Below are 22679 nucleotides of genomic sequence, written 5' to 3' on the forward strand. Positions count from 1 at the left end.
AGCCTTTCAGAGCCTCCAAAATCTTAACGCAGCTGTGCAAAGTGTAGTTGTCAGTGTCGGAGAACTGTCTCACAACCTCTGCACCTTTGCCACGTAGTCTCTGATGGGCGGAAAACTAGGCTAAGCCTCACGTAAGCTCTTCTTTTTTCTTTTCTTTTTTTTTTTTTTTTTTTTTTTTTTTTTTTTTTTGGGCCAACAGGGAGTATGTAGGAGAGGAGAGATACATAACCTACTTTACTTTCATCTGTTATAGAAAGACCCTTAATTTAGAACAGAAACATGGAATTTATACCTGCTTTGTTTCCACCCAAGGGTTATAAATAAGGTGAATACATTATTACTTAAAGCAGTGGCAGGACATTTGTAAATAATCAGCACACCTTCTCCCAGAGCTAGTAATCTTATAAGCCTACAGTGTTATTTAGGAAGTGTATTTCAGTTTATATCATGCAGAAATAGTGCTGCTGATAGCAGGGAGCGTTGCATGGGGAGGTGTCAGAGGGCTGTGGCAGGAGAGGTGCCGCCAGTGCCTCTGGGCATCGCACTGCAGTGAGCTTAAGATCACAGGTTGGTCACAGTGCCACGGTTTCTTCTGTGGTTTAGAAATTTAGGGAACAGCAAGGCACAGGCTTGACAGGTTTTTTCCTGTCTCTCTCCATATTTATGGATTTTGCCTTTAATATGTAAAAAACGTATTCAAGATATATGTCTGTTTTTCTATCTGGGGGGTGGATCTTTAAGAACCAAGTATAGATGTAGGTGTTTGCCTAAAATGACCAATTAAATGGACCGATTTGGTCCCAGTGTGGCAAGATCCAGAATGTAAGCTTTCTTTGAAAGAAAGCTCTGCTGTTACATGAAACTCTTCCTAGTCTTGAGAAAATTATCTTTGTGCTAAATCATGTCAGGGTGATGTGGAAGACTCCAACAACCTGGAATGAAATAAAAAGAGAGATTCCTTGTTTTCTCTGATGTTCTGAATGAAGCAGTAAGTAGCCAGGTTCTGAGCCCAGGTATTTGGGATGATTTCACTTTGAAATGGAGTAGATCTCTCTGCATTTGAAGATCTTCTGACCTTGGGCTTAATTCCTTTCACTTTGACATCTCACCTGTTAACTTAATACCACCTTTCTTTTTATATGCTTAATGCACAGGTCATAAAGAAAACAGTGTAAAGCACCCACAGTAAGTGTCTGTCTTTCCCTGGTTTTGCTTTGGCTTTGTGCAGGGTCTGATACTGTGCTATATATCAGCAAAAATTTCCTTTTCTCTCATTCCTGAAGCCTTTTCAACTCGTCTGTATTAGCAGCAAGGTAGTTCTTGTCAGTGGCTGCTTACCACTAGGTTGTTAGAGAATCAGTACACATCATTTGACATCTATTCTGGTCTTTGAAGGCTAAAAGCAAGAATAGTAGTATACTGGGAATATTAATGTGTCCTTAGCAGTAGTATTAATCCTCTGACTGTGACTATATTTACAGATATATTTACTATATTTACTTTTAGAGTATTTTTTCTTAAATCAAAGCCAAGGATAGGAACAGTTGAATAGCTATGAAATTCCAGTTTAATTTTGGCCTAACTTCAGAATATAGCCCAGCTACCTTCATTGAGTACAACATTAGCTCTGCAAACCACTGATGCCCAGCTGACTTATTCTGATCACAGCTAGAATGGTGCATAAATGAGAGAGGAAAATAAATTACAAATTTAAATTATTATTTTGACAATGAATGAAATAATAGCCTGGAAATGTAGATGCCGATATAAAACAGTATCCTCGAGAGTGCAGTGACCCTTCAGGGAACTCCTTTTTTCAGCGAGATTGAACCATACTTTCTTGCAAAGACAAAATGGCATATGACCAACTGCAAACTCATAAATTTAAGAGAAATTTTTCCCTCTGGACTTGTGGATAATTATTAGAGTTCATAAGGATATTTCCGTGAAATGTTAATATCGTGAAATTTTTATTAGCAATCCTGTAGAGACTTTGCCTGCAAATTATTCATAAGCAGCCAGGGTAGACTCATGCTGTGTCCCCACGTAGTGGTCCTTGCTTGTGATTTCACATATGCATCCATCATCACCACTCTTTTATCCTTCAGGAGTGAGTCTGGGGCATCGTTTCCATAACAAGTACTCTTCACCTGCTCGGTCTCTCCATTACAGACATGGATCTGTCCATGGAGATCAGTCAGGTCTGTCCAGGAGATCCCTGATGAGCCTCAAACCACATAAACAACTGTGGTTGCAACTAAAGCTTCTTTTGGTCTGGGTTCTCTCCCGTTATAAGTCTTTCCAAACATCTTGCAAAAACTAGATCCTAGTGTGGCACAAACATCTGTAGAGCCATAAGCCTCTGTTTTGATGGCATATTTTAATCATTTTTTCTGGTCTTTTAAGTCCAGCGGATAGAGATAGGACAAGGAATTGAGGTCTCTGTTATTTTCTCCATTATTAGGATGCTTCTTGAAACTCCACCCCTTTTGGCTCTAAATCTCCTGGTCTCTCAAATGATATAATGCTGTTTATCTGGTTTGAAGAAATAATTATTATCCTTTGGTTGATCCTTACTGATTCTATATCAATGCAAATCAGTATTGTCTTTAAATGTATGGAAAATAGCAGTTACAGGACACCCGGTCAAGTGCAGACTATACCCAAAGACCAGAGGTGGACTCTCTGATGGGATGCAACACCAATGCAGAACAATTTTATCCTAGTGGGTGCTTTTTCATTGTTTTATTTTTTCTTTCCTATTTTCCTTCTGGAAGGCAAACTCAGAGAGTCAGTGTTGGCATGCAAAGGACAGCAGAGCTTTAAATATGTTTGTCAAAAGTTGTCCCATGTTAGTTTTCCTGTCTGCAACAAACGTGACTGCCATTTCATAATTCATTAGACATGAGAGAAGAACGGAATGAAAAATATCTCCTCTCTAAGAGATGCTGCCTCGCATCATAATGTGCATTTCCATAGGCAGGCTGAACCACCAGATATAACCCTCTGAGGATCAGGATCTCTGTGGGGTAATTTTTGTTTGTGTTTCTATCAAGTAAAGGGAAATTGTTCTTTGAAACTTCTAGCTCAGTGAGCTTGTGTCAGATTATTTTACATTATTTTGGGTCTGAATTTGCATTCACTTAGGTGCACAAAGTAAGAAGGTGCAGGACAGCACGATCCGGTGGGGAACGCATGAGGCACCTGCAATGTTAATGCTAAAGTGAGAGAGGGCTGCCTAGTATCTCCTGCTGCAGATAGAAGTACTGCTTTCTGGCTATAGCAAAACCATCAGTGCTGGAAGAAGGTGTGCAAATAGTGCATTGTTTTTGCTAGGAAAATATAAAAAAATTCTGAGAGAAGTAACTCCATTCAAGTCAACCCAAGGGGAAATGTCTGCCCAGATTTTCCAGATTAAAGTAATAAAATAAGGTTTTCTGTCTCCTCGGCATTTTGTCTCAAGCAGGAGAGTTGCTTCAAAATGAACATTTGAAATATTTCCAATGGAAGGATAGTAAACAGGTGGCTTTTATGAAATGGAACGTAAAGTCAAAGAGGTTTTTGTTTTGGTTTGGTTTGGTTTGGTTTTTGTGACATCATAGAGTGATTTGATTTGGAAAGAGAACAGTGGGTGTCTTGCAGATACTGCTAAAAGCCCTTGTTCCCCAGTAAGATGAGTGGCATGAAGAAGGCAAAAAAAAAAAGTACTGGGGCTGCCTTGTCACCTGTTTGGAAGCAGGGATCAAATCCCAGCAAGGTGCTGAGGATACAGTGCGTCTGGAGGAGCCATCATGGCGAGGACAAGCAGCTCGTGCTTGGTGTGCCAGAGGAAGGAGAACTGGTCTGAGCACAACGCAAGGATCCGTGACTCTCACAGCTGTATTGTGGCCAGGGGCATTGATAATACTTGAGAAAAAGCTGTCATAGTCTTTGGGATGCAAGGTAAAAGCCTGAGGAGGAATTTTAGCCATGCGGGTAGACAAATCATCCTGTCTTTGATAGATGGTAGTCATAAAGGCTTGGCAAGATTTAAACATAGTCTCAATATGAGAACCCAGATAGAGATGTCAAAGTCCAAGATGATACATAGGTCAGAGATGTGAGTGACAGGGAGAGCAGGGAAGGCTTGGGAGAAAAGCAGATCTTGGCTTGCATGTCAACACACCAGCTTTCTCCTTTCCTAACCCAAGTGTGGCCATTTGCAGCTCACTCCTGGTCAGACAGGAGGAGCTGCGAGCCCTTCTGCCTGGCAGGAGGCACATGCCTCCTCTGAGAACATCTGGTTTGGGTTCAAACCTGCAACTCCTCCACCTACACTTCTCATCGTGTAGCTAAGTTGACCCTTCGGAGCAAACCCCACCGTGAAAATCCTCCAGCTGCAAATGCCCCCATGGCAAAGGGTCAGCTAAGAATTTTTGCATCTTGTGAGAATGGTGGTGATTTCTGTGCAGGAAAGATCAGGGAAGAGAAAGGTCTAGATGGCCAAACTGGACCTGGCCTCTTGGTAAAGATGCACAGGCAATACCTTGTTTAATGTCTACAGTAATCAAGTCCAAGCTAAAATATTTGCCAAAGGAGAGGCAGGGTAGCAAAATGGTAAGATGTTTACCTCTAAAACTTTCTCTTTTTTTCTGCTGTAGTAGAAATCCTAGTGAAATTTCTGTTCTAAAGGTCAAATTAGAAAGCTTTCATCCCCAGACTTGCAAACTATTTCTGAAATCAGTGACTAAAAATTCTTCATTAGAACACTAGCTCTTAAACTAAAATTCTGTTAAGCTCCATATCAAAGGTTGTTTTATTCTGAGCTGCATAGCCTGCTGTGTAGTCTTCACACAGCAGCAAGGACATGGGCAGAAGAACTAAATCTTTGTGTATTTGTGAAAGGGATGACATAAAACCCTGCTTTTAAAAAGTCAGGCACAGGTTTTATAGAGACAGTGTTTAGAGATATTAGAGCCATAAATATCAGGAGGCAAATCTTGTCAAGTGTTTCGAGAGCAAAAAGCTTTAATGCTTTTGTGGGTGCTAGTCATCAGTTAAAGTGCTTTCAGCCTGCCTTCATATAGACAGGCTATGATTTCTTCAAACCAATGCCCTCTAAAGTCTGAAATTGATTGAGATGCACTAGAATCTCATCTTCAAGACTATTTTATGGGCCAAATTAGCATAGTTTATAGTCTACAGCCAATGAAGTCATATTATTCCATGGGCAGCGATGCAAATGACTTCTGCCTCCATCTGGTTGTGTATTTTGTCCAGGATATGAAAGTATGCTCTGTTGTATGTGGAGAGTTATGCAAATGTGATGAAAACAATTTGGAAGAGGACATACAAGCTATCTCTTCGTAGAAGGTTCTTTACTCAGTCTGAACCAGGAAGATTTGGCCAATCCTTCTGGTCAGTTTTTTTGTTCAGTGAGGTGTCATTGCCAACCTATTCAGATTCCCCTTGAAACAAGTCTTTAATAAAAAAAAATAAATAAATAAATCCTGTTGACTTCAATTCAAGTACTGAATATGACCTTAAACATCATTCTAAATTTCAGATTGCTGGGATCATCTTAAAATTATTGAAGGGGTATGAGAAGCCAAACCCCATTATGCTCCATAAATCTCTTTTAAGTCATGCTTGAAAATTGATTTTAGGTGTCTTGGCTGTATCTGTGTACCTAAGTGGATTGTGCATTTCATGTATAAGAAGAGATAATTACTCCTTAACTGTACACGTTACTATTGTATGGGTGCTTTGAATTTCATTTCATATATGTAGTAAAGGTGGTGTTCTGTCCACTATAGAATGCCCAAAATTGCCAGTGGACAAGGTTTAGCTTTCTAATTTGTCAATTCTTAAATTATCAGATTCATTTTTAACCAAAGTGCAACTGAGTTTCAGGGGTGAAAGATATGTGGACTAAAGAACCCCTTATATGCTGATCCAAGAATTGTTGATAATCTAACTGAAGTATTAGTAACCTAATCAAATATTTATTAGTACAGTTACAATGATAGTAAGGAGAGAGTGCATAGTATCCAGCTATTGCTAACTCCCAGTAACTACACGGTTGCAATGCTGCACACAGTCTAGTGAGGGTGGGTATCACCTACCCTTTTCCCTCCTGTGCTTCTCCAGGACACAAGCTAGGTGGTGGCAGCCCTCCCAGGAGGAGGCACTTACAACCCCTTGCAAGCCTCTGGAGTTGCTTTGTCAGGAGAGCATGATGGGGGTGGTCTTCCCCATGGCTGGGGCTGACTGCAGGTATTTTTCTACATTTGCTGCTACTGTTGTATTACCTGCTTTTAGCTCATTGATTTCTCTCTTGGTTAGATTTGAGTTTTACTATATGTGTTTAATATAGGTAGTCTTCTTGCTCATGGTTCTTTTGTTCCAGCCCAGCCTACTTCTGCTCAGTCCTGGGTTGTGGCTCTTCAGTGAGGAGGAGCTGTGGGTTGTACCCACAGCTCGGAGGTATCTATTTCCATCCTGCAGCTGCACCAGTAAGACCTTTGGAATTATACTGTGGTTGCATTCTTGGGTCCCGTGTCACAATCCCTTGTTTTTCCTTCAATCACATACATCCTGTGTCAAGGTTCATTGAATATCTCACTCTGAAGGAATAATGATCCATATGAAGATATAGAAAGTCATACAGATACAGGTATTATGCTTTGGTAGCTATTTGCTGTTAACATCAACTTGGTAGAGCAGTATCACTGACATGTTCTCAAATTTGTTTTACAAAAGTCTCTAGAGATAGACTTTAAGTAAAATATAGCAGCATAAAAGCCACTAACATTTTTTTTTTCCTCTAAGCCTGAACATTAGTCATGTTTTCTTTTGGAAATTAAAATCCAGTGATGTATAAAGAAGTGATTGATGTATGTATGTTTTTGTTATAGTAGAATGAGAAACAGTTTCATATCAGTTAAGCAAGAATAGTAGTTAAAAATAGCGTTGACACTGCTTTTATAATCATTAGAAAAAAACCCTTAAATGTCATGACAAAGGGTTCACTAATGGTGTATGAGTTTTTGACAGTATGCCATTCAGGGCAACGTAGAGCAGTGCTTCCTTCTACATGATATAGTCACATAAATTGGCGTTCTAAAAGACATGCAGACACCTGTCACCATCAATTTAAATCATTTACTATTCATGTAATTTTCTATAATATTTTTGGTTTTGTTTAATAGTTCTATAAAATAACCCTCTTGCATAGAGGGTTCTCTCTTAATTTCAGAATGGACGTAATGACAAAGGCATTTTGAATTCTAAAAATATGCTGCGCATTTAAAAAATAAAGCAAACCATGGAAACCCTCCTCCGACAAACAAAAGCAGGCAAAACAGAGCTTAGCTCTCATAAAAAATCAGGATCTCTCTGTCAAATCACCAATGACCTGAGACTTGCAGCCTCCTGAGGGAAGCCTCCTTGTTTCGGTCTGGTTTTCAGGGCACGCTGAGTTCAGCAGCTGAGTTATTTCCATACTGCGGCCAATAATGGGAACCAAGCGGGCCTCGTGTACAAACAGCATAACCATTCTGCTTGGGTAGAGGTCTTAACAATACAACAATCAGTGGAGCTATAAATGAGAAGAGATATAAATACAAAAAGCAGAGGTTGAATATGACACTGCCCCTGCCAGCGGGAACTTGTGGGAAAGTGAGCTAGGATGGTCTTGTTTGTTTCCTTGTACTTTGATGTCATCTGTGAAGTATTTCTTTAAAAGAGCAAACTTTGACTTCTGGGAGTTATCTAGTGGTCGCTTAGAAAAAGAATTACTGAATTTCATAAATGAAGTACAAACCCAAGTAGGTCCTAGTAAAGGATAAAAGGCTACAGCTCTTTTGCTTATAATTGAATCTTCCTTGCTAAAAAGACTGATTTTTTTACATAAAACTTGGGGAAATTTTTCATTACTCTAGCCAAAGTTGGATAATTGTTACTGTGAAAAGCCATATGTTTTTGATTAAAATTTCCATATGCCGTTTACTAAGACAAACTACCCAGTCTTAAGGGGCTTTGGATCATTTCAGATTGTTTAAGCTTTTATTAAACCACATTTGAGGTTTTGGAAGGAGGTCATTCAATGCAATACCCTACTCAGACTGAAAAGCTGATGGGGTTGACAGCTGCTGTTGGCACCTTCTGGGCTTTTGAGCATTTTTGAGGAATAAGCATCTGTATCAGACTGGCATCATTTACCACTACCTGCATAAGGCTGAGTTTTAATGGAAGCTACAGAAAAATTTAGTAATGCAAGAAAAGACATTCAAGTTTGTATTAAAGGGTGGGTGTTAGTGTGCACACGCTAATAGCATATTGCACTCCAGTGCATTTCAGTGCCAGATGTCAAGTTTCTGTGCAAATATTAGCTAATTAAGTTGCTTTTGAGAGATAGCGTTTAAGGACTCATCCTTAGAGATGTGCACAAAGAACTTAAGTGACTTTCCTCAAGTCATGCAATCACACAGTGGTGTCAGTGGCACGCATCAATGTATTTTTCGCAGCTTTACACTCATGTGGGTCTGTTACATCTGATTTAGAACTGATCCTGTGGAGATGAAGACGTTTAAATGGCATACCCACTCATTAAATAAGGTATGAGAACAGTGCTAATTGTGATAGCCTGTCTGAATTCCTGTTAAACCTCCCTGTTATGTTCTTTCTTTGCACTGAAAACATTACTAATCATGTCCTCCTGTGATGGTTAAGCTACTGGAGCTTATACAATGGTTTTTCTCTTTTCAGTGGAGTCACTGGTTTCGCATTGTGTGCTCCCAATAACCCATTGACCTCCAGAATTGGAAAGCGTTAATATCTTCTTCCTCAGTGGTTTCTCTTAATTGATTTTGACAATTGCTTTCTAAATAGAGAATCTCCAAGTTAAAGAGGGAAAAAACTACTGTGCAAGTGTATTCTTTTTCTAACAATCATAAAAATATCTGATCTTCGTTATTTGAAATCACACATTTAAAATAAAAACCTGATCTGCAAGTTATTCATTGGTGTAAGCGACACAGGATTTCCTGTGAGAACATATGCTGCTTTGATTAGTTAGAGTGAGTTTGCATCCTTCTTGTGTGTGCTATGCCGTGTGGTTTCCTTTTTGATCCTATGAATAGAAACAGTAATTTTTTTCATGCTCGCATATTGCCCAGTGCCACAAATTACTGAGTTGTTAAACAGATGTACTTTCACCAAAAGTGCACGTGAGGATCCTGGCTCTAACAAGAAGCGGTTTCTATTCATGTAAGCAGTCCTTAATTCTGGTCATGTTTTGTTTGTTTCATGTGTAAATATTTTTATTGAAATTAAAGCTCCTTTCTTTTTTGATCTATGCAATGATGGATCACTGTAACTGAAGGAATTCGCACCCTAAAAACTTTAATTAAGTCACAAAGATGCCTGCATGCTTAAGCTTAATGAATTTATCACTTCCAGGCATTGTTTTGCTTTGTCTTGTTCGTTCCCTTCTGTTTACCAATGCTTATTACGTTATGTCTAATATTTAACTGTAAACTCCTAAAATCACCATGTCTTTTATTTCTATTATGAGGTATTTAATACCCTATGGGGTACTTAATTATTAATCATAATGTGATTATTTTCAGCTTTCTTACTGTGTTGCCAGGTCTCAGGGAGCAAACCTCTGGGACTCTCAGGTCTGTTAGTGGGCATCGGGCCACCGTACTATCACCCTGGCTTCCAGACCTCCTCCTCCTCCCCAGTATTTCATGCACCTGGAGGCTAGATGGGTGCAGCGCCCCGTAATGTGGCTTCCTGCTTATCACTGGCCATATTTTCCACCAGTTTATCCCTAACTGAACCTGGCTGCTCAAGTGTGATTAAAGCATAGTTAGCGTTTGTGCATGTTCTAGAAAGGTGCTCTTGATCTCCAAGCATCAAGGATGCTGAACCCACTGCTCTCTGTTTGTTCCACCAGCTGATGATCATCATTCACAGTAAGTGTAATTTCTCATCTCCATTTTCATGACTTCAGCTTCTACCACTGGTTTTTGTTACGTCCTCCACTGGGTTAGGAAACACTTCAAGGCATGGCATTGTTGCCTCATGACAGTGCTTTTACATGTGAACCAGTATTGTCTCATTCTGTTTGAGAAAGTAGTGACCTGTTAGAGGCTTTCACCGCCTCCCTCCCAAATCTGAAATAGAACAAGGAGCAGGAGACAAAAAAAAGGTAAAATATGACACAATGAGAAAAACACTGAGTAGAGGCCAGCCCTGTAGCAGCACATGCTGAAGAGCCATGCTGTGTCGTGGGGGGCATCTGCTGGGGCACAGTGGCAGATCCAGAGCCGGACACCTTCAAACCTCAGATTTCCAAGGTCACCTAATTCTGCTCAGGTGTAACTTCCAGTGGACAGAGAGTTGTTATCAAGGGAAACATGGAGCTGTGATAGTCCTACTTCAGACCTTCTTCCAAAACTGTAAGTCTGCCAAGAAATATTTAACTGAGCTTGTTGGCTCAATAAGTCTTCTGGCATTTTTGTGGTTTGTTGTTTTCTTTAATTGGCAAATAAATACAAAAATTCGTCCTACGTTAGTCAGGATCTTTAGGCTTGGCGCAAGGCAAAGTAGAACTCAATACTCTCGTCAGGGGAGACACATGCAGCTGAAGCATTTACACTGTAATTCAGAGTCATCCTGGAGCATTAGTTATTTTTTTCTTCTTTTGCTGTCCCATTGATTTTTAATGTCAAAAGTATATAGAATAATTTATTTCTTACTCTCTGGGCAGGGGTAAAGAGGCACTAGACAGCTGTGTTTCCCTTGGAGGAAGATAACAAACATGAGGAAAGAAATGTCAGAGACCTACTTCTGCGTTAAAGCATCTTGCAGGGTAGTTTTCAGCAAGTGTGTTTGACTTTAGTTTAGTCAGCGTCTTACCTCCACGTATGGGGAATTCAGCAGTACAAAATTTCAGTGCAATATTCTGCACCCATTTGAGCAGGATTTTGTAGGAAGGGTTTTTGTTCACTTTGCACAGCATGTGAAAGCAGAGGAGAACCTCTTGAACCCACACATCGCTAATCAGTATGCTTTGTAACTGTTCAACAACACTAATAACGTTCCTAATTTCTTGGGAAAGATTGCAAGGTGGTGTTTAAATGAAATTTCTTATTAATAAAATCTTAATTATATTATTGTTAATTCAAGTTACTATTTAGGTATTGCAAAAATAAATTTGAAGTGTGGATTTCGGAGTGTATGAGCATAATCAGCCTAATCAGTTTGATGAGACATTAGCCTTTCTTATAATTATCTTAATCTTGTTAGTTTACACGGAGCCAGATTTTAAGCACATGCATGAGGCTTTTCAGAATTGACAATTGACTTTCAAAGCTTGATAGTTTGCACTACGAGCAGTAGTGATGAATGCTCTGCTTTGTTTGCTGCCTCCAATTGATTTTGACCATTCTTCTATCATTTCTTAGTTGTTCATCCAAGCAGAGACTTTGCCTGATAGCAGTCCTTTTCTTCTCATAAATATATAGCTATCTGTTTTGTCAACAAATAAGATTATTTCTTCCTTGGGGAAAAAAAAGAAAAGTGTTAGAGGACTATCTTTGCATTTAAACTATTGAGTCATGCACTTTCTGTCCATACTATCATAGTCAAGAGTTGCTGATTCACCAAGCAGGTGGAGTTTTTTTACAATTAGTAATGAAAGACCTTTCCCATTCCCTCCCCTGTGATTACCAGAAGAATTCCCTAGAGCACTGTGTAAGTAGGTTTAAACATGCAGGCTCAGAGTTGACGCCGTTTTTCTTTCATCTGTTCCAAAGAAGACCTGCATCTGTCTTTTTTAGGATTCAGGCCTGAAAAGTGAATTCTGTATAATCTCTAAGATGTTTTGCGTATGTATATACATATGGCATAATATATTAGTTCTATCAGCATGGAGGAAGATATAGAGAGCTATATAGAGACATGGAGAATTCACCATTAAATTTTATTTGACACCAGTATTTTGGCAATTTTCTTTCTAGTACATATATATACGTGTGTGTGTGTGTGTGTGTGTGTGTGTGTATGTACATAAAGCATCTGCTTTGATGATTGGGACTTGTTCTGCTTTTACTTTACTTTTTCATTTATTGGACATAATATTAATGTAAAAATATTTCCAAATACCACGTTTATTCCTCCTTGTAACTGTGCTCAGTGAGGATGGGACTCAATCTTCTGCATGTATGCAGTCAAAATGCTTTTAAATTTATGGGACTGACAGGTGGCCAGAGGAATATAATAGTGGTTCCTGAAAAGTGCTATTCCCCGATTTTTTTCGCAACTTAGGACAGAAAAATGGCAACCCTCTAATTTCATTGATAATGGGTTTTCCTCTGTTTTCCTTCTGTCTTTTTTCCTAGGCCAATAAAAAGACAGAAAGACAATCACCGCGCTCAAAGTTATAGACTCAAACTATGATTTGAGTCTGGGAAACTCCATGCTTTATTGTCTTCCTGTACCTACAGATTCTGACCAAACAGCTCACACTGTTGAACCTGCTGTTAAATTGATACTCAGGTTCAATTCGGACCAGTTCTAATCTCAAGTGTAGTGTTGAACCTCCTGTGTGAATCCATTTTGCCCAGAGAGTTTGATAATGAGACAACTTTAGGACCTAATGCAAACGGCAGCACCCCTGGGCTCAGTAAGGGTTGCTTCGCTCCTTGGGCAGAAGAAAGATGGGAGGGTGGCAGGTTGGGACTGGTTTTGTTTTCACAAATAATTCACTGCAGAGCGGCTGGCTTTTTAAGTCCCCACAATATTTATCCACTAAAATCCAAATGAAAAAGCTGAAATAATATAATAATTAATTCCTGGGAATGATGTAACCTGCAGTGTAAGGATATGACGGAACTGTGCTGGAAATCTCACAATGACTGCTAGCACTGTAACAAATCACTACTTACTACTTCCACTTTAGTTCCCCTTTTGCCTAGACTTTGTCCTGAATTTGGCTTTAGCAGAAAGGGTCCATGAAAAAGGATTCTAAAATGAAGTGGTGACTTCTGTTTTTATTTATTAATTAATTTTTTTTTAAGTATGCATGACAGTGCTTCCAGAAAACATTTTCAAGAGGGGATAAAAATCAAGGCTTAATTTTTCATCCTTGTAACCTTATAATGATGTTCCTACTAGTTCCTGCTGTTAAATATTTATCACCTGTGTGTTTTCTCTGGTTCCCAACTGCACTGACAACAGGTTTGTAATCACCAAACCACAGCTCAGCTACTCGGAAAGCAAAAAAAACCTGAAAATTGAAATGCAAGGGTTTGTTAAAGATAAAAGTGATTCAGTGTTTTAGTGCTCCCACGCAGCAGCTGATGGTGCTGATCAATACCTGGTGCCACTGCTCAGCTCACAGAGAGTCACCTCGTCACTTAATAGCAAGTTTCTTGAATTCGTTGAGAAGAGAGGGAGTTGTATTTTTGCAGTGCCTGGCTTCTGAAGGGCAGGAAAAGGAGAGAGGTGGAAGGGGGAATTTAATTTAAGCACTGTGTGGCTAACATACAGCTACTGCAAGACTTCCTTGTGGGAAAGGAAGGGTTTCTTCTACACACGAGTTGCAAAGGCATCAGTGACAAGTCTTCTAAAGGGAAACAGAACTGGCTTATAACATGACAGTGATTATTTAAGGCAGTAATTCTTCATAAATTCATAAAATAAAACTAGCAGCATTGCAGGTTGCTGGAGTTTTATCTCGGTATGTCTTCTGCCCCAGGTAAATCATCACCTTTTGCCCCTTACCAGCCTTGCAGCCTGTGGAGACATTTTTGCTGCCAAAGCCCTCTCCCACTGCCCCATGACCCATCCAGGTCTCACCAACCCACCTTCCAAGCTGATGCTCACTTTGTTTCTCTGTCCCACAGCAAAGTCCTAAAGAACCTTCTGTCCTTCTCATGAGGGAAAAAAAAAAAAAAACAAAACAACAAACCAACATTAAACTCCCATTAATTGAGTTCTTTCTCTCTTGGCAGATCTTGAGAACTTCAAAACCAGAACAAGAAGCACAGTGTCTGTCCGCCAGGGCCAGGGCATGGTGCTGCTGTGTGGGCCACCGCCACATTCTGGAGGTAAAGCCATTTCCTTCTCTTGCTTTCAGCACTCAGTGGCAATTTGCAGTGGCAGGTTTCACTCTCAGAGTAGGTTTCAGGAAGTTTAAAATGGCACACCTTGAAGGAGAATGCTGTGGTGGTGCCAGCCTGACCGAACGGGTCCTGCTGAGGAGTCCTATTGACCAAACACACTGAGCGCTCCAGTTGGGTGTAAGAGCAGAGAAGGAGCCTAATTTTACTGCAGACAACTATGCACTAAGGAGATGAACTGATACAAACTAAAGCAATATGTGCATATATAGAAGACATGGCCAAGATCTTGTGCAACTTTTAGAAACCTTTCTCTGTGTGGCCTAGGTGTGTCTTCTGCAAAAAGATTGAAGATTGCTGACAGAGACACTTTTGTGCCTTTTTTTTTTTTTTTTAATACTCATTGTCACTATTTTTGTCTCCTCGGTGTTGGGGATCCATTAGCAGTTGTCCAGGTCTCATATGGTGATTTATTTCTGGAATGGCAATACATACTCTTCCTACTGTCTTTATGGAAGGGAGAGGCACGGGAGAGTGTTGTAGGAGAGGGAGAAATAACATTCCAGCAAGTTACATAGAGATGCTGAAGACACCACTGTATTCTCTCCTGATCTTCACACCTGCATCTTCTGGAAACGATAATCTGAAGGTCCAGATGGAAGGATAGAGAAACTCTGCTACCAAAATTCCCTGAAGGTTTGCCACTTTGTGCACTGTTGATTTTGCCTGGTGATACGTTTAAATCCATTATTATTACACAGACAGGTGCTAACTGTATCTCAGGGCTCATTGAGTGTCCAGCAATACAGACTGTATAGAAAATGACATTACCTGTCTTCTCTTGACAGTCACTGGTGTCTCTAACACCTCAGAAAGAGGCAGATTTCTGAATGTCATGGAGAAGTGAAAAAGCTGCAGTAGCAGATAGGCAAAAAAAAAAAAAATCTGTGATGTTAAAGTGGTCTTAGTGACACATACTCTGTAGAGCGTACTATAGTGGTATTACAACATGATTGCTCCCCTCTTAAAATCTTACTGATTTGTCATTTTTGCACCTGTCACACCATACTCGCTGTTCAGAGCAGGGGCAGTGGCGTGTACATCCCCATATGTTATGGAAACTGGCACCCACAGCAGTTACTGGGTCTGGCCCTCCCTGTGCCCGGCCACGGCAGCTGCTGAACCTAGATGCTAAAAACCACTGAAGAGGGGCTGTGGATCAGCCATGAACTTGTTTGCAGTCTGCATTGCTGTGCGTGAAGCATCAGCTTTAGCTTCATTTCCATAGTGAAGAAGGGAGGGGAGATTTGGAACATAAATACTTTGTGATCTTTAAACCCCGTTCATCTGAGTGCCTTGAACGTGAGGCTGAGGAGCAGTGCTCCCCCTCATCCTATCCCAAACTCACTGTGCTGCGTGAAGGTGGATAGTACCAACAGGGCAAGTCCGGGAGGGCCTGGCATGGCTGCTGGGCTGTGCTGCTCTGAAGAGGCAAGGCCTGAGTTTTCATACGCTTTTCCAGTTAGAACTAAGCCCGCCCGCACAGCCCGCTCCAGCTGGCACCAGTGGCCACGCGGTGCTGGCTCCCGTTTCTCCCCAGGCAAGTAGCCTGCCATCTCACAGAGGGACACGGGGATTGCACAGACAGTGCAAGCACGAGGCAGGAATCGTGCGCTTTTGTCTTCGTACCCTTAGCAAAGCTTCACTCTGTGGTCACTGAGAGTTTTCAGTTTTGCCGTAAGAAATGTTTGCAGGATGAACACCTTGCGTGGAGGTGCGGTGGCTGGTGGCGGTTTGTGTAAGCAGTGAGAAGGAAATTCTGGTGTGTTTGTTCAGGTGATTTGGGGGACAGTTTTGGACTGGGTGTAAGCACTGATGATACAGAAACATTACAGAAAGGTGCTGCCGTTGTTTCCAGTTTGGGTTTAGTATGTGGGAAAAAGCATCTTATGGTGACCAGGAGAAAAATCACGTTTCTGGTGCCCAGAAAGGCAGAAAACTGAAGGATAATTATTTCCCTCAATTATTTGGATGAGAATGACTCCCTATGTGACAACCCTCTATGACCTGCTCTGTTCCAGCTAGAAAATGACTTAATTGTAGCCAGATCCACCATTAGTCTGAATTGATACTATTACAGTTTTGTGACTAAGCTGGGCTGGAGTTACTCTGGTGGTTGTTTCCTGGTTTACGTAGGAAGTATTTAATGGAAAGTCAAGATAGGTCCCTTGTTCTTCAGGAATTAAATCTTCTCTGTGGTGGTATTTTCCTGTACTTTTCCTTCCTCCTTTTCCTTCCTCCTAAGGTTAGAAATGAGGATGAGTTTTAAAAGTCACAACTGCAAAGTTAATGCTTTTCAGCAGCGTGCATCGTGTTTCTGTTAGCCAACTGCATGTCTCCCAGTGTAATCAAAGCTATTTGGTCTCTAGCAATTACTGCGCAATTACCACAGCTGTCTCCTGTTCCAGCTCTGGGCAGATGGAGGTTCATAAGAGAATATCAGATATCACTGGGTAGTAGCTTCATGTCGGAAGACCGCTGTGTTTCATGGGCATCTTCCATCCCCAGGGTCCAAGGTAGCGTTTGCAAAGCTGTAGAGATCAGTTCCTTCCAATACCCCAATATCGCGCTGCTGGGGTATGACATTGCAAGTATTTAACATGGTAGTGCAACAGTAAAAAACGTTCAGGTTAGAAGTGAAAAATAATATATCTTGTTGAAAGTACGAGTGGCATTAAGATAGAGAAAATGCAATTACATATTTTGGAACTTGATTAGGACAGCAAAGCTAACTTCATCATCCTTGCAAAAAGTGCCTGGGGACGTTAATGACCAAGGCTGAAGCATAGAACTGTCTGGGGAAAAAAAAAAAAAAAATCTACCTTTTTTTTAATTAAATTTTTACTTTAGTTTCTGTTCTGCAGGGAAAAAAAAAAAAAAAAAGGCAAAACTATTCAATCTGAGAGCAGCTGTTGCTCTGAAGAGGTGAGGCATTGGGGTTTTATACCCCTTTCCAGTTAGAAAAGTAGTAAATTAGAAGGGAATCATTTCCTATCCACTATTATGTCATTGGTCATCTTGGTCTTAAAAATTATGGATTTTACTTTAAAAAGGCAATCTGAATCCACTTTTATCCTTTCAGCTGTAGTTCACTCTAACACTTTGCTACTTAGAAAGAGCCATATTTAAAGGCAGCTAAAAGTGGAATTATGTTGGCCTACATACATTAGTTGTTGAGAGGTTTTTTTCTTCTTAATGATACCAAATAAATAGCTTTCAACTATTCAAATGTTGCAAGAAATTCATCCTGAAAATGAGTCCAAATGATTAACAAGTATTTTCAGCATCATAAAATGAGCTGCATACAGCTTGCACAGAACAATTTGGGCATCACCATGTGTTGTCCCAATTTTTAGTTTAATATGAGTTGAGATTTCGGCATATGAATCTAGGCTTCCCCCCTGGACCCCCAAGATGAAAATGAAATGTATATTTCTTGCAGCACGGTTTCAGCAGGGAGTCACTATTTTGTCAGGTCAGTTCATCCTGGTGTTACATTTTGTTAAGCAGCATAATGATGCAATTGCCTCCTATGATGAAGTGCTTGCTGAGTGCTGGAAATTTGGAAAATAAATGTTCATCTGGAGCTCAGGAACTCGCTGGACTGAAAATCAGAATAAATGTAAATTGGCTTCTGTCGTATTTTCTGCTCTTGGAGCAGTGGATGCTTGAGCCCCCAAAGCCAGTCCTGCCATATTTATGGTGCCTTGTCTGTTAGAAGTTTTCGATTATTTTTCTTTTTTTTTTTTTTTTTTTTTTTCCCCTTCCCCATTTGTTCATCTACATACACTAAATCAGTGTAAGAACTAGCAGAAAGCTAGCTGGGTTGTTAGCATGAGATAATTACCCATGCGCGTGAAGGGTTTTTCCTCATTTCCACTGCTTTTTTAATCAAATGCCTAACAGTGGTTTTGTGTTGACCATTCTACCTGTGAAGCTCTACAGAAAAAATAATGTAAGAGGAAACATTGCTATGGGAACATGACATTTAGGGCCCATGTAGCAGCACGATGGATGTCTGCAGGTATTTAAGTGGACAAGAGAGAACAGTCAAAAATCATAAAATTATGTATGTAGCTAAAATTCGGCTTTGTTGCATCAAACACACAAGAGTCCCTATTGCAGCCGCTCGCTGCTACCACAGCTTTAACTGGGCATTCTTCAGTAACACCCGCAATAATGGGTTTGGAAATGGGAGGAACATCAAGAAGTTTATATTCCTTTTTTGATGAGCCTAGTTAAGGTATCTCAGCATGTCTTAGGGTGAGCTCTATAATTTGGATGCCATAAAACAATGCTACATTGGTTTACACTTTCCAAGCCCTGCTAGATCAATACCATCTGCTGTCACTCTTCAGAAGAGCTGTAGGTAGGAGTAATTGGGCTGTAGTTGCTAGACAAGACGAAAAGAAAAAAAAAAAAACAAAAAAAAAACCTAGGAGGAGCTTAGGTGGGAACAGTTCAGCTTTTCTTGTTTGCTTTTTTTCAGTATTGGTAATCAAATTTGACAAGATACATTTATTTGTTAAGATAAAAATATCTGAAACAAACAAACAAAAAGCCCCCCAAACCAAAACAAACACTCACTTCTGTTTCTCAGGGACCTGAATATAAGTTGAGTTCCATAGAGGTTATGCCTGGGAAGTATTTGGAGGTCACTGTCCTTTTGATTTTATCTCCAATTTTAAGACCAAAATATTCCTTTGTGCCAAATAATTCTCTTAATTTAAGTTTGTAGGAACTGAATCATTTAGCTGCCACTCTTAATAGATTTATTTGATAGTCAAAGCAGGGTTAGTTAATATTTTAACTACAACAGTTTTCAAATACCTTCTAACACCTCCTGTATTTCATTGCGAATCTAGAGATTAAAAAAATACAATTGTAGAAAGGTAAGCATGTTATCCTTGACAGCCTGGTAGCATACCCGTATACGTGCAGAACAAATGAGTCTCTAAATCCTTCCCCCTCCCTTCTTTGGTGAGATAAATGAACTTGTCTTTCCGGATTTCCTTTGCCCCCCCGCCCTGACTTTCTCTTGGTTCGTCTTTAGAAAGATGTATATACACAATGTTCTCATGACATTTGCCTGCCTTCCCTTGTGGGAAAACCCTATAGAGTTGGAGACTGAGATTTCCAAGTGCCGTGAGAAATGGTGAATGTACACAGAGAACTGGTGAAAATTATCTCTCAGTTACTTGGTTATTTAAATTTTGTGTTCCCTTTGCATTCCCTAGAGCTATGTCTTATTCTGAGATCTCTCTGTCTGTAGCCCATACTACCACTCATCACATCTGTATCATATTTATTCTCACTCCTAATTTATCTCAGTAATCCATGCAAGAAATAAACTGGCTGATAGCTTCTTTAGATAGCAGAGTGCTTAGATATGCAGATGGAAACCTGCTGACGTTTCTACAGGACGTGTCTTCTCCTGCCTCCTTGCTTAGGGCCTCTAAGGAGACCCAGGAACTGAACCTTCCCAGCACGATTTCTAGCCCTGAACCTCAACTCCCCTGACACCTTGTCCCTCTGCTCTTTGCTGTGGAGTTGGGTGACCTTCCTGAGTGTCTGGGAACTCTCTGACTGAACAAAGGCAAGAGTTAAATAAATTTTCTGTCTCTCTGCAGTGCCCATGTTCTCAATGTGTTTGTGAAATTCCATCTTCCCGAAGAGGAGGACATTCATTAAAGCTCAGTTGTTCAAATAACTCTTTCCCATCTGATGCCATTACTCCTGTTGGAAACACAGCCGTGGAGTCTGTGTCTGTGAGCTGAAATGTTGACAGAGAATTATTTTCACATCTTTTCACATAATGGATGTGTTCATGTTTTCTCGTTCTTTCCTGCCTGTTTGTGTTGGGTGTTGTTTTTTTTCCCAGTAGCTAGGAGAACTTTTAGTTCTGTTGCACAGCTTAATCAACTAGAACTAACTAAATTTTAGTATTTGACAGAAGAGATGGCAATTCTGATTTCATCTCAATCTCAGCCTTTCATGCTGTACAGTAGGTAGTGAAGTGTAGACACCAGACATGTTTTCAGAAAACACTTTACTGATTACAGTGGTGCTAAGACCACTTCTGTGCTCTGCAGAAAAATGATTAGTGTGTGCTTACTCGTCTGGTCAGTTTTTCCTCTCCTTTTTTTTTTTTTTTTTTTTTTTTTTTTAAATGTTTGGCTGTAAGTCTGGCTGATGGCCTCCATTATGTGATGAATGGTTTGAAGGGTTTATCTCATAAATAATCTATTTGGCAAATCACATCTTGTATTCCCCTGTGTGCTTATACAGCCCTCACTGCGTAGTACAGTGAGAAAGGGGAGAAAAACTGGGAAAACTAACCAGAGCAGTGCAGAAGGGAAAAGGCAAATATCAGGTATTTTCATACCATCAGAGAATCAGTGTATGGGGCTTTCACTCCCTGAGCAGCTCTGTGTGGCAGGGAGGGCTTTGGAACAATTTTATTCACTTGTTCTTAAATATTTGTGCCCTTTTACTCTCCGTTATATACTGCCAACCTTTCAGTTGTTTCTCTCTCTTTGAAAACTGTCATAGTGCCTTTTCATTTGTCACTTATGAAAATAATTTATTAACAAATGTTTAGAGCCATTTTTGTAACAATGGGAACAAACATTTGTAATATTCTCCATTGGTGTCCTTACAGTAAACATTAAGCAAAGTTTATGTTAAAAATTTGGAAAACAGTTAACCTTGAAAAGAGGTAACGGAAAGGGAAGAAATTACTCTAGAAATAGCTCATAGCCAAAGAGAGCAAGGACGTTTTCACCTAACATCCACCTAAAAGCAGGGGATTGTTTCATTCTGCCCAGGCAGCATCAGCCTGTTCTGCCTGCTCTGCAACATTTATGCTGCTGCATGAATGCATCTAGCATTTCTGCTGGATGAGAAATTCGGAATGGCTTTGGGCAAGAACCTTGAAGCACATGTTCCCTTAAGTGTTAAATCAGCTTCTTGGTACCAGATCTTTTTCTTGTGGTGCATTCCCATTAATATGAAATCTTCAGAGGAGGAGAAAGCTGAATCCTACAAGTTCTGTTACTTTCCTGTATTTGTTAGGATGAGAATGCTTCTCCTGCCATATTTCTTACATTGCAGGTAACCTTTCACTTTTTATGTCCTCACTCCACTCCACTCCAGTCACCTTAATATTCAGCCTTTATCTTCCTATAGTTTCTCCCAGTGTGTATGCCCTGAGCTTTTTAAAAATGTGCTTCTTGACAACTCATTGGCCCAGGACTGGGTAGTTGCCTTTTGCCGAGCAGATTGCCAAAGTGCTGAACTACCCCTTCTTTCTTATTGCAGTATTAATAGTTTCTTCACTCTCTCACTCTCTCTCCTGTCTTAATGTCTTCATAAGCCTTTGCTGCTTGGTCAGATTTGGTTCCAATTAGTGAGAAGCTAATTTAGAGAGGCATATCTCACAGATGGATGGGCAATGTGGTTGCAAAAGTTCCATTTCTCTAGGAAACCAAGCAAAAAATCTGCTAAGCTGGTTGCAGGTTGGTTCAGCTATTTGTCAGAATGCTGCAAGGTCATTGATCAGCCTTTCATGGATTACTCCAAAGGTTGGAGCAAAAATATGAGCAGGTGAACTGTCCCTCAGGGCTGGGAAAGAAAAGGAAGAAAGAGTCAGAGAAATATTTTGTAATAGCACTAGTCAATGATGCTTCTGACATATTTGAATGCGGCAGTGGCGTTGGTGTTGGCAGATGTGGTACAGGCTGGAACTCCAGTGTGAACTCTAGTCGAAGGAACTGTGAGCTGTGGATGAGTCCGTGTGGGAGCAGGACACCCCAAAGCATCTGTGGCCATGAATAAGTCCACGCCAGAGCAGGTGTTAAACCATGTTGTGCACGGATGGTTCCCCTTGCAGGATGTGGGAGGTGGAAGGAAGGCTCGATTTCCAAACAGACAGGAAAATACCACAGTAGGGTGGTGTTCCCTGCAGGCTGGGGCTCAGCGCTTCACAGGTGTCTTTCCTGGCATAGGAAAAGATGAAATTCAAACAGGGTTTGTCTAGGTACTGCTTATTGGAAGAGGATGCAGCGTATGTGTTGGAGATGTATGGGAGATGGGAAGGCCAAGAGGAGAGCAAATGGTGTGGCATCAAAAATATCTGAATCTGTTATCAATTCTTCCTCTTAATAGTGACTGCCACTCTCACGTCCCCATACAGTAGTCAAATTCCCGTGCCCAAAGTGTCAACATTTTTAAAATGGTTTCCAGAGTATAAGCTCTTGAGCTCAAAAATCCTCTGGGTGACTTATCTCAAGCCAAGAACCAGAAAATAACTTCCCCAAACCTGCCAATTCCTAGTGCCTTGCAGCATAACTCCAAGGCCAGGTCCGAGCTCATGAGAAGTGGAGGGATGCTCCCAAAATCTGCAACCAGATCTCAGCAGCCTGGCAGCATTTCTTCTTGACAACCCCAAATTCACTCAAGGTATCTCTTTCAGTAGTAGCATTACAGAGCGTGGGTTGGTCAGAC

The 22679-nt window shown here is 40.5% G+C and overlaps 1 protein-coding gene across 4 annotated transcripts in view; it reads left to right on the forward strand.

The window, feature by feature from the left end:
* Positions 1-22679, forward strand: part of CNTN4 (contactin 4) — a 299396-nt gene that overhangs the window by 181146 nt on the left and 95571 nt on the right. For all 4 annotated transcript variants that reach the window (XM_026857402.1, XM_026857405.1, XM_026857404.1 and 1 more), the window contains exon 5: positions 14007-14102. In XM_026857402.1, coding sequence (XP_026713203.1) covers positions 14007-14102 — 96 coding nt within the window. The remainder of the gene's footprint in view (positions 1-14006; positions 14103-22679) is intronic.

The sequence above is a fragment of the Athene cunicularia genome, assembly GCF_003259725.1.
Source record: "Athene cunicularia isolate RWA chromosome 12 unlocalized genomic scaffold, athCun1 chr12_part1, whole genome shotgun sequence".
NCBI classification, from domain to species: domain Eukaryota; kingdom Metazoa; phylum Chordata; class Aves; order Strigiformes; family Strigidae; genus Athene; species Athene cunicularia.